At 45.1% G+C, this 12740-nt stretch overlaps 1 protein-coding gene across 3 annotated transcripts in view; it reads left to right on the top strand.

Annotated features, from left to right (window-relative positions):
- C21H1orf21 (chromosome 21 C1orf21 homolog) overlaps window positions 1-12740 on the top strand; it is a 206200-nt gene that overhangs the window by 102274 nt on the left and 91186 nt on the right. For all 3 annotated transcript variants that reach the window (XM_074349942.1, XM_074349943.1, XM_074349944.1), the window contains exon 3: window positions 10326-10420. In XM_074349942.1, coding sequence (XP_074206043.1) covers window positions 10326-10420 — 95 coding nt within the window. The remainder of the gene's footprint in view (window positions 1-10325; window positions 10421-12740) is intronic.

Consider the following 12740-nt stretch of genomic DNA (forward strand, 5'->3'; position numbering starts at 1 on the left):
GGTCCACAGGAGAAAGGCCCTTTGAAGCCAGTGCCCCGTCCGCTATGATTCACTGCTGTCCCGCCAGAGGGGCGGGAGCTGGGGTCAGGTCCAGGGGCACCCCTTTGCCCCTAGAACAGATGACACACCGCACCTCGGCCACTCCCTCCTCTGCGTGCTGTGACCCCTGCCCGCCCCCAGCTGAAGGCTCCCCTGTTGGGGAGGCAGGAGTCAGGTTCTGGCGCACGTGCATCCTAAGGTGCAGCCCCAGCGGCGCCCCAGCGGCCGACTCCGGGTGAAGACTCCACCCCCGTGGGGCCCTCTGTGGCCGCCCTCTCTGGCTCTTGGCCAGGCTTCTCCATGTGTCGGTCTTCCTCGCCTTCCTCAGCTGACTGGTCCACCTCCAGATGTAAGTTCCACCTTGGCTGTGCCGTCTTTCAGGGAGAGGCAGAAAGCCTTGGATTAATAGTTGGGGGTGTCTCCAGAGATAACTGAGGACAGTCCAGAGGACAGAAGCTTGGCCTGTAATGGTGGCTTCAGTCTGGGCGCTGGGGGGCAGGGAGGGGGCGTCCATGTCTCCCTCAGAACGGAGCCTGACTCGGTGGTGGCATTTGCACCCCAGGCCGTCCTGCGCTGGCCCTGTCAGCCGCTCCCCCTGACGTCTCTCCGGGCCCCTGGAACCCTGCGTGGTGGCCGGATTAACTACCTTGCAGTTGCGCCTGTTTGCCGCGCTCTCTCTGACCTTTGAACTCACTGACTTGTCCAAACCTGACCTCCCCCCACACACTGGTGTTCCCTAGGGCTCCACTGAAATGCCACCTCCTCCAAGACTCTCCCCAGCCTCGCTTAGAGGGCCCCTCCTTCCTGGCCTTTCGGTCGCCCCACACCTGTGCGCCTCATGGCTGTAAACACTCTGCGCTCTGTTTGCTCACTTCTTAAATCCTCCCCCACTGGCTGTGAGCCCCTTGACAACAGGTGTGCATCCTTCCCCTAGACATAACCCTGGGACAGTACTGCATTCTCGCATGTAGTAGGTGCTCAATAAATACTGTTGACGTTAAGAAAGAAAAAACACAGAAGAGACAGAGGAGGTAGCCCGGCACTTGACTCAGACAGAAAGCAGGTAGTACCTTCTCCTTCCTCACGTCTGAACTAAAATCCAGAGGTGTTTTTGCCCAGACCTCTTTAGGCCCGAAGTGTGTCCGTAAATTGTTATAGTTTACAGAGAGCTTATTTAAAAATTTTTTAAATCTAACATCTGTTGGATTGAACAGAATTTTGTCCGTCTGTGATCCAGGGAGGTAGAGAAGGAGAAAGAGAGCACTTCCTTCTCTTTTCCTCTGTGTGAAGCTTGACCTGGGCCAGTTCTTTAAACAAGTGGTTTGTCTTTGATGTCAAAGAATCTCTTCTGAACTAGGGCCCAGAGAGTAGCAGTCAATTTTAAAAAAAAAATGCTACAACTCCAATAAGATAAGGAGGGCAAAAGGCATGAAGAGACGTGTCACAAAGAAGGAAATACACATGAATGATCGATCAACATGTGGAGAAACTATCCAGTATCACTGGTAAATCAAATTGAAAATAAAAATTGGGTACCATTTTCACCCTTCATTTCATTGCATATTTTTAAAAAGGATAACACCCTTGCTTGGTCAGGGTGTGCTAACATGGGTGTCACACGGCCAACGCAAGACTGAATGGAGCCAACAGCACCGCAAGGCCTTTTTTCTCTGGCTTTCAAATATTTCGCCCACTAGGTTTCACTAGTGAATAAGGATACAACAGGCATAAGATAATTGCTTTCTTGATGACATTCACAGGTTTTTTTTTTAATTGCAGTTTGTTTATTTATTTATTTTTTTAGGGGAGGTAATTAGGTTTATTTATTTTTAATGGAGGTACTGGGGATTGAACCCAGGACCTCGTGCACGCTAAGCACGTGCTCTGTCGCTGAGCTGTACCCTCCCCCTACAGTTTTCGGTTATGAGATGTCATGAAGGAGGTGGGTACAGTCCTCACAATTCCTCTTGTAGAAACCCTGTGGCCGGACACCTCCATGTCTAACCTTCACAAATATAACGTCTGAAAACATCATTTCCATGCGTGTTATTTTTAAGAGCTAGTATTTTTAGACCATGAGAACTTAATGTATCCAACAATCTTATTTTGAAATTAGTTTTCCTTTATTAAGTTGATTTGAGACACACTCTGGGAAGAACCGAGAGCATTTTGCATTAAATGCGCCAAAGCCTTCTTTTAGAAATGTTTGAAACATTTAGAATGGGCAGTTCGTAATCACCCTGGAAATTGCTTAATAACACCTATTACATTGGAAAGGGCGGAATCACTTCCTACGAGTGGGGATGTAGTAAGTATCATTAAGGGACTGCCTGGCTCAGAGAACTGATACTGGTCTATGAGGTCCTTCTGCTGAGTCTGTGCTTTGTGCATAAGGTTTTCCATATTTAGTCCGTCCTGGTGAACTGTGGCCGAAGATGGAACAGGGTTGGTCTAACTGTGCTGAGGAACACGCTCCAGGTAGCAGAGGGGTTCTCAGCACATCAGTCCTCCCCCCAGGACAGTAGTTTCCCTTGGGCACTGTTTCCCAGCCTCCTCCCTCCTCTCCCCTCCCCTCCCCGCCCCCTGCGCTGCTTGTCTAAGAGCCCAGCCCAGAGCAGGTTCTCAGTCTGTGCTAAATAAATGCTTTCCGGGTGAGGAAGGTTTAGCAGTGAACCGGGGCTGGATAGTGCTGTCGTCATCAAAGCCTTTCCCATTCTCTGCTCTTCAATGCCTCTGCGACAAAATTCTGTTCCGTCCAACAAATGTTAGGCACTGACCTATTGCTGGAAAGATAAGGACCATAAAATCTGTATTTTGGAGATTAGGATGAGGGGAGAGGTGAGACAAGCTCAGAAGCAAAGCACAAAGATGTAATAGTGAAGAGTGTGGGCTCTGGAGTCAGACAGCTCCCTATTTACAAGCTGTGTGAAGCGGGGGGAGGGGAGGGATGGGGGAATATTAGCTGAAGTTTTTCCAAATTTGATCATCAGCAGCATCCCACAGACTCGGAAGCTCAATAGCTCCAAAACGGATAAAGGACAGATGAGACTGGTTTGCCAGTGGTGACTTTCCTGCCCTATTATAAAGAAGCTATGAACTCATCTACAAAACAGAAACAGACTCACAGACATAGTAAGCAATCTTATGGTTACCAAGGGAAAGAAGGTGGGAAGGGATAAAATTTGGCGAGTTTGAGATTTGCAAATGTTAGCCACTATATATAAAAAACAGACAGCTACATGACAAAAATCTAAAAAAACTAAGTTTCTTCTGTACAGCACAGGGAACTGTATTCAATATCTTATAAAAACCTTTAATGAAAAAGAATATGAAAACAAATACGTGTGTGTGTGTCCATGGCTGGGACAGTGTGCTGTGCACCAGAAGCTGACACATTGTAACTAACTGTACTTCAATTTAAAAAAAGACAGAGAAAAAAACAAACTATGTCCCCCTCGTTCCATTCCCAGCCATAGCACCCATCTAGGCTCAAATTCTTTCTGTTTATGTTGCATTCCTTAGACGTCCACTAATTAGAGATTATACTAATTTAACACGAATTATCTTTTTGGGGGGACAAAAAAAAGGCTGAGAAGTTATAAGTTTGAAAACTGGGCTTGGATACATGCCCTAGTGAAATGCTGCAGGAGAGGGGGGGTTGCGGGGCGGGACTCGGAGTGGGGGTGGGGTCCAGCTGGGGAAGCTGCAGAAGGCATTGGAGCCCTGGGGAGAGGTTTACATGGAGATGTAAGCTAGGTCCAGAAGAGGATGTTCTTTGACATCAAAGACAATCTACCTGTTTAAAGTGCTGGCCCAGGTCACACTTTACATCGAGGAAAAGGGAAGGAAGTGTTTTTTTTTCCCCCTTCTCTACCTCTCTGGGTCCCACGACCACCTCCTCCCAAGACCTCGCACTGAGGTTGCTGGTGCTCATTACGAACAGTTCAGCTACATGACATTAACCGGGTTCTCCACAGAGTAACCAGGACATTCAAGCATCTCTTCTCAAGTAGTTTCTATGCAGAGATGCCCTTTGAAGTGCAAACCTTTCAACTACTGGGGTTTGCTGGTTTGGCTTGGTTTTGGCTTCCAAGTGCAGTCACTGTTAGAAAACACCTGTGACTAATTCCCAGGCGCATCTTTGGCTTTTCCAGATTCCCAGGTCCACGTGGCTGAGAGTCGTGAATGGAACACCAAGTTCAGAATGTTTTCTAACAATGAGTACACTTGGAAGTCTGTTTACTCTGTGCCGTCCCTGCATTTCTTAACCAAGGAAGGCTCCTGACTCTGGAGGCACTGGGGGTCGGGGGTCGGGCAGGAAACAATTAAGTGAGGGAAGGAGGCTGTGGTGGAAAGAGACACCCCAGTGAGGTCGCCGCTTCTGGCACAAGTACTGAAGACGCTCTTGACGTTCGAAGCGGCTGGACTTAGGAAGCCAGTGATTCTCTGTGGTAAAGGGGCTTTTGCTCAGTGTTGAACCAAGCTGCAGCTAACAGTTTACATTACGCACTCTCCACAGCAGTCCCGGTCATACGATACTATTGTAATTAGTCTTCTGGTTACTTAGTGTATAGAGCATGCACTCACGTAAAGCAGAGACAACGTGCCTGTGGTTCAAGGAACTCTAACTAGTTGCCCTGTTTTGGGAATTCTGCTTAATGTGTCTTCGGCCAACGTGTGAACCCACCTTCTATAGCGCAGCCGTCTTTGAGCTCAAGGATGGCGCAACAGTGTTCCGTATCAGGGTCCAAAAATCTAAGTTCAACTCCATCGGAAGCTTGGAGAAGTTTACAGTTAGTCTAAATCACCTCACAGGTGAAGGAAATAATGCTAAGAGAGTTTTTGGCAAGTTTTAAAAGTGAAAAGTGAGAACTTTAGATAGTTGGAGGCAGAAGAGATACTGGTAGACCAAAGATATTGAAAAAGATTTCATAAAAATAGTGAGACTTGGGCTCCAATAGTCTTTGAGCCAACTGAGAGGCTGGGAAAGAAATCCCAGATGGGAGAATAATATAAATTTTAGCTTAAAGGCCTGAATATAGGTCAGCCAAGAATTCCACATTGAGGACCTCACATTCAAAAGGTCGGCTTGAAGGAGCAGTTTCACACCCATTGCCCTTGTATGCAGAAATGCAAAGAATGGTATTGGGTTTCCCCCCATAGGAAATCTTTTTTCTTCATTGGATAATCCAGCAGGGGGAAAAAAAAAAGATGCCTCAGACAAACAAGACTGAAATAGTGATTAGGGAATGTATTTATTCATGTGTGAACCAAGGTCAACTGTCTGGGTTCTTTTCTCTTTTTTAGAAAAAGATTTTGTTTAAAAACAGGAATCTAGTCCATCCAGACAGCGTCTGATGAGCCCCAGAGAAAGACCAGGGCTTGGACATGGCAGACGTTGAGTGAATGTTTGTTGAATGAGTAAACGAATGGAGGTTTGAACAGCTGGAGAGGTGGAGTTCTGCCAAGCCAGAGCCGCGCTTCCCGAGGCAGCCGACCCAGCGCTCCCTCCTGGGTTTGTGGCACCGTAGAGTCCTGCCTCCTTGTCCTTCCAGAAAAGGGTTTTCCTTCCAAAGTGGCTTTTTAAAAGAGCAGCCTCTACCCTTCTTGCTCTAAAACAGGCATTCTGCCTGTCCTGCGCTGGACCTGTCCACTCTTGTGCCCTCGAGAAAGGCGGAGACGAGGAGCCGGGCCAGTGGCAATAACTGAGTGAGGATGGAAAGGAAGACAGAGGGGCATCGTTTTGTTGTAACCCTGGCTTCCCTCAGATAATGACCACTCCTCTTCCTATCAGCAAAGCCATTTGTTGTTCTTTTAAAATTATGTGCATTTTAATTTAAGTACTATATATGTACATAGTTTAAAAATACTAAAGGCTTGTCACGGATAACTCCCCCTTCTCACTGCCTCTTGTCTTACTTGTTAACCTAGTGGAGTTGCAGTTTTCAGCTGAACTACTTATTGATAGCTACAGTGTGCTCTTCTGGTTTTATACCTTGATGGACTTTGTGCATTAGCGGTAGTGTTCCCTCCGGAACTAGCAAGAGTTTTTCTATTTTCTAAAGCAGCAGCCAGCACTTACTGAGCATTTATGACGGGCGAGGCACTGTTTCAGGTGTTTTTACGTATTCATTCACATGACCCTACATGTGAGATGAGGTGCTGTAAATATTCCCACTTTACAAATGGAGAAACTGAGGCGCAGAGAGGAAGAGTAACGTGCCCAGGGCCGTATGGCTGGGCATTCTAGCTCCAGAGACTCAGCCACCGGGAATACTCAGCTCTTCAAAGGATCTCCCCAAGTAAAGAAAGAAAGAAAGATCCGAGGCAAGGATTTAAAGTTGTACCAGGATTTGGGGGCTTGAATTTAGTTAACTGCAGAGACAGGATGCTCAGCAATGGGAGAAACCCAAGGGGAATGCGTTTCTACTATAAGACAGGATAATTTAATCTTTTAATTGGTTTGCTTATTTTTGTAAGTACTTCTTATGCCTCCCGGCCCAAGCCCTCATGTTTTCCTGGGCATATAATAAAATCAGTCTACCAGGGAATCTTCATGCAAATGCTGGGTGAAAAAGCAATCCAGAGCATTCAGTTAAGATGCCCAGATGTTGGATTATTTTGATATGAGAACCTTAGCACAGAGGTTTTGAAATTGGAAATCCAGTCCTGGAAAAGATGGGATTTATTATCGTACACATGCCATTGATCAGAAGACGACTGAGTGAGGAGGTGACAAAGTAAATGCAGATTTCACCGTTCTGGGGAGCAACCAACTATAAGGTCCCTGCTTACCTTGGAGAGAACCACTTTTGGAACTCTCGCAGTTCTTCCTCCTTCCCCATCTGATGTGTACTTCTATGAAAATTGTTAACATTTATATAATTCTGGCACTTTAAAACTCACTCCAGCGCTCATCTCCAACTAATGGACTCATTTGAAAGTCAGTTCCATTTATTATAAATGTAACCTTGTGGCAGATTGTCTGTCTGCAGAGCGTGGGAGAATGGGAGAGGGACCCGTGAGTTGCTGACCCTGGAGGAATTGGCGGGATCCAGAAAATCGTATGATTCCTTACCATCTAAAGCAAGTCCAACCAATTGACCCCCTCCTAGCTCTAAAAACTTTAATTTCTATGTACGTGTATATGATATAGTTTACGTCAAAAGTGAGGTGCAGAGATTTGGTGGAAAACAGTGTGTCTTCAGCAGCTCGAGCTGCCACAGAAACAGTGCGGCCCCTCTCTGATGGAACCTGGGGGATGGAATGCTGAGAATATCCTCGCGGCATCGCTTGTTCCCCTGATCTATGTTGACTAGCACGGCCTGCAGTTGTTTACAGAGAGAAGAGGGAGCAGGTTTGAAACGGGGCATCAGCCCACTGTTCTTGACGTGCACTTTAATAAGCCACCTGACAAGATCAACAGGAAGCAAAGAAAAACTGGGAGCAGATGTGAGGAAGCGGGAGGAGGACGGTCTGCTTCTCCCTCCTCCTAATCAAGCTGGCACATGGCTCTGCTGCCAGGGTGCTCTGGCTTGTAACAGCGGCTCTGCTAACTGCCTCAGTGTGGGTCTCATGAAAGGAGCCTGCAGTCCCGCATTCTCCCCCCTGTGCCCTAAACAAAAGGGAAAATGGATTTCCATCGTGGTTGTGTCACTGTCATAACCCGAAATGCTCCGTTTGTCCGCACGGAGGCCCGTTGGTGAGCGCCGTTTCTGACGGATGCATCGCCATGGAAATGTGTGACACGTTGGTTGACGAGTTGTCTGTTTCCAGATGGGCATCTTCACTCCCGGCACCAGCCTTTGAGAGATCTGACAGACCGTTTCTAAGTATTTGCTTTGTGCAAGTGCTGGTGTATCTGAGGGTCTGGCTGGCTTTGTTGCTATATACCATGAGAGATTCTGTGCCGTGTGTTGTGTAAGTAATAAGGATAGGTCTGGCTTTGCAGGCGTAGCTGTTTGTTTTTCCTTTCTTTTTTATCTGGTCAGAGCATGTTCCACTAAGACAGCGTTGGCTAGCCAGCTGCATTTGCTAATGACCCACTAAAGCCTATCCCCTTTCTAAACTGGTGATGTTATAAAAAGTCCACATGTGCGAAAATGCTGCTTCGAAAGTAATGTAACCAGAAGCTTTTCCATTTCATTGAAGAAAAATATTAGAAAAATATTAATAGCCTGTCTACCACTTTCAAGTCAGCTGCGTTCCCTGGAGGGATAAAAAGAGAATGAAGACTGAATGTCACTGGTCTGCTTAGAGCGTGCCTGCAGGGGGCTGTGGCTTGGGGGGCGGGCGGGGACAGTGGGCAACGCCAGGGCAGCTCCTCTCCAGGAGGGACCTTTGTTGTGCCGCAGGTAAATAGCCATCGCCTTTAGAAGGCTTTTTCATAAGGTTCTGCTTAGGTCCTTACATCCTGTGCTTTCCTCATCTTAATCATGTGAGGGTTTGTGTCCGCCAGAATTGTGTTTTTAAAAAATATGTATGTGTGTAATTTATATTTAGATACAATTAGAGACTCACCGTAAGTAATAAAGATCACAGTTTAGCTCAGTTAAATGTTAGTAATTATCCTAGTGAACCATCATTTATAAATATTAATGTTACAAACTGAAGTTAGTTAACTATTTTTTTCTTTATCTTTATCTCCATGTAATTGTATTGGAGGCATAATTAGTGTCTTTTTTTTTTCTTCAATTAACAAGTGCTCTTCCAACTTCTGAGTAAGTAATCTCTAATTAAATGTGCCAATTTTATTTAACTTACTTTCATTTTTTTCTCTTCTGAATACCAAATTGGAATGTCGAATTCTTTTTTTTTTTTTTTGATGTTTTTTATTGAGTTATAATCGGAATGTCGAATTCTTGTATGCTGTAATGGTGGATCAGAATCCATTGATTAACTTGTTGATAAATTTAGGACGTGGTATTCCTAAAGGGCTCATTACTGTGACCTCATACCAGTCTTTCTAATTTCTTTAGAAGGAAGCAGAATCAATCACCACTTTGAACTGTCAGCTGGAAAAAACAATTGGCTTAGCTATGACAATGAAGTCTTTATTCCAGTATATGCAAATGTATTACTTTCCTAAGGAGGAGAATTTTGAGAAACATTGGAACAGCATAATTATTTGGAGAAATATTACTGTAACAAACATCTTTTGGGGCAGTGTGTTAAGAAGTAGTATGAAGAAGCCTGGAACCATGTAGAAAATGGTATTAAAAATAATAAGGGAGGGGATTATGTATGCATACAGCCATGACACCAGATTAACCACAGACAGTAAGAAAATACATCACAGCTTCTTCATGATGGGCTTCTGTCTGTTAGGTAGCCTGTTACAGGCATCACTCCACGCCATATACTAGGCAGTTAACAGCTTGTTGGTTGATAACATGTGCTAATTCCATAATTTCTGTGATTTTTTTCTGACACACTGGACTAAGGATGACTCAGAGCCACACCTACCCCTGACCTTAGTGTGTCCAAGTCATCTCCTATTGACAGGAATCTGGTAAAAATGTCACCACCAAACCACTACGCTGGGGAAGTTTAATTCCCGCGTTTGTCCTGTGACGTATTTTGACACTGGAATTTGCTGTGCTCTCCCTGGCTGTCGCCAAGTCCAGGTCCCAGCCGTAGCCCACTGTGCTCCCCAGCCTTGACTGACAGACCTACCAGTTAGGTCCATGAGCTATTGTGGCTCTGCATGTGTGACTTCACAGAGAGGTTAAATTAAAGCCTGTGTGCATCATATGAAAATAACTGCATATTCTTCTACATTTAATACGGGGATGACCAGTAGGAAAATTTCAGTTTCCAATTGTTTATGTCTGTCTGTTGATCAGTTAAGTGCTTCAGTCTTAAACAGTACTTTGCTTTCCCAAAAGAGAGAAATTAAGGTGTGAATGTCCTGCATGTCATTGCGCCACAGGCAGAAAATCCGCTTAGACCATTATGTGATATGCCCTACCGTGTATAGATTCCAGACCACCTTTAGAGATGGAATATCCGGTTTGCTCTGCCACCGTCTGCTCGCTGCGAGCGGGCCAGGGGGAGAGCTTTCATTAGCTGCCTCCGTGATCCTGAGCCTTTCCCAGTGGACAGAGGAGAGCACCTCGTAAAAACAGGCTGGTTAAGCTTCCTCCAGATTGTCTCAGATGAACCACGTGGAAAGGCCACAGGGAAAAAGGCTCTTAACAAATTATGCTGTTGGGGTTTTCTCACTGACACTTCTCCACCGTTGTGAAAAAAAGTTATAAAATGTCTTTTCTTTTTTTGGTACTCAGACGAGTATAGGATCAAACCCGTGGAAGAGGTCAAATACATGAAAAATGGGGCAGAAGAGGAGCAGAAAATAGCAGCCAGGAACCAAGAAAACTTGGTAAGAACTGAATTTCTCGTATAACAATGAATTTTGGTGACAGCGTCGGAATGAAGTCTGCACTGCGTGTTTAAGCCGTAACTTGCACACCGGCACCCAAGCCCTGAACGTGCTGCCGCTGTTTATAGCTTGCCTGGAAGCAACACGGTTACTCCTGTATCCTGTTTGTTTCTGATTCAGCCCTTCTTTAATCTTGATGGAGAATATTTCAGGGGACATAGAGCAAGATTATTAGTGTTTCAAAGTGGTTGAACTGAAAGGAAAAAAGCACGGAGTAGGACTGAGGTTTATGGGGGAAGGACCGTTATTATTGTACCTTTTTCTCTGCCTCTGTTAACTCTTACCCAGATCTGAACGAATGGCTCGGTTTCATTACTCTGAACATGTAGTGCTGTTAAGGAGGTTGCCTTCCGAAGGAAAACAAGGTACTTTAAAGGTAGCTCCACTTCGCACTCAGTGTTAAAGTATCGTGGGTTTTGAGTTCACGTGAGGATCGCAATGATCTGAAACAGACAGTTGGGGACCTCCTTCTCTAACATGAATGAGTGCACGTCTCCACTTTAATAGTCCATCTCTGAAAAAGCATTTAGTAAATTGGCCTTTTTGCTGACTTCTCAAGAGATTACAGATTGTTAAGAATATGCATTCCTTCAGTTATATTGTAGCAAAATGGCTTTTCTGTTTTATTTTGGGATTCATGATGTGCTGTTTTTTCGTGTTGGAGGGAATATATTTTTAAGAAGCTTGCAACCTCATGAAATATTTTCGTTTGCCTTAAACTCCTCTTCCCATCGTGTGCTTTGTTTTTGCTTTTACGATTTCTGCTGCAGCAGAGGGAGTTGGCAGAATGCTAGCCAGGGCTCAGGAAGATGGAAGACTGTCGTTTTCCGTGTTCAGCTAGTGAGCATCATGGGCTTATTCTTTTTCCTCTGTTCTCTTCTGAACATAATAAGATCTGCAGCTCCAACTACTGAAATGCCAGCAACAGAATATTTTAGACCATTTTAAAGGAGCAAAAGTACTGTATCGTAAAATCTTGCCTCATACATGGGATTTGGATTTTAAGGTACCCCTTAAGCCACAGAACCTCATCCTGCCTATGGTATGTGTTAACATCAACGCTTAAATCCAGAACAAGGCAGCTATGACTGAATACTGGTGTTGATATCATCAGGCTTTTTATGTGAATTTTTTTTTTTTTTACTTTGAATAGATAAATAGAAGGCCTGAGTAGTTGAAACGTCAGTAGTCATTTTTCTACCTTATTTTACTGAAAATCAGAGTTTGTCCTCACTTGATATAATTTCAGTCTGAGTTACAAAGCTCATCTTAATAATAACATTTCCACTGGAGGCTGGAGGGACACTGATGACCAGTCGGCCGATGGCCCTTTTTTGGATGTCCCTGCCCCTGCCCCTCTCAACTTCACATGCTTGTGTCTCTGAAATCCCAAGGAAATCGACAGCTTTTATCTTACAGCTTGTGAGTTTTCTCTCAATGGTGCCCATACTGAGGGCCAGTGCGACTTGTTTCCTTCTCTTCCAGTTTCATAATCTATCAACTTCTCGGTGCTGGCGTATTTTTCAGCCCTGTGGCCGGGAGTGGTGCACATGCTCTCCCATGCAGACCGAATGGAGCTTCAAAAAGGGGGGGGGGGGTTTCTGGCCTTTTTTACCTGTGGATTCTCTGTGTCAACCCCACACCCCTTTATTCTAATCAGAGTCCAGGCCACCAAGAGGAGTTTCCAAGGGTATGAGGACTTACATGGGGAGTGGGGACTAAATGGTTGTTTTTGGTTCTGAGACTGCTAGACTGCTTTCCCAAGGTACATGGGTTTTCAGTCATCTGGAAGCATGCTGTCTTTGTCACTGCTGTTTTGAGGGGATGCACAGTCAAGGATTGACCATGCATGTTGTTGGAGGAAACAAATGGCCTCCTAAATTTGAATCTTACATTAGAAGGTGGATGAAATAGACTTAACAATTTATTTTAAAATAATCTGAGTCAAGAGGTTTTTGTGTTTCAAAGAATGATTTTAAGATGTAGGTTGGAGTATTTTTAAAAAGTTTTTATTTGCTCAAACTGTTGAAATTAAGGTGTTGGCAGACATAATCAAGGCACAGGGCCTGATGGTGACCACGTGGGCTCGAGAGGCTGAAATTGCCTGGGTTCAAATCTCCGCTCTGCTACTTACTCCTTATGGGATTGAACTTCACTTCTCCAAACCTCCCGCCCCCCCACTGGGGGACAAGACAGTGCTTCCTCGTGCTGTTGTGAGGGTCACATGAGACGGTTGTTGCAGAACTCTGAGAGCAGTGCC

Source organism: Camelus bactrianus, chromosome 21 (genome assembly GCF_048773025.1).
Source record: "Camelus bactrianus isolate YW-2024 breed Bactrian camel chromosome 21, ASM4877302v1, whole genome shotgun sequence".
In the NCBI taxonomy this organism is placed as follows: Eukaryota; Metazoa; Chordata; class Mammalia; order Artiodactyla; family Camelidae; genus Camelus; species Camelus bactrianus.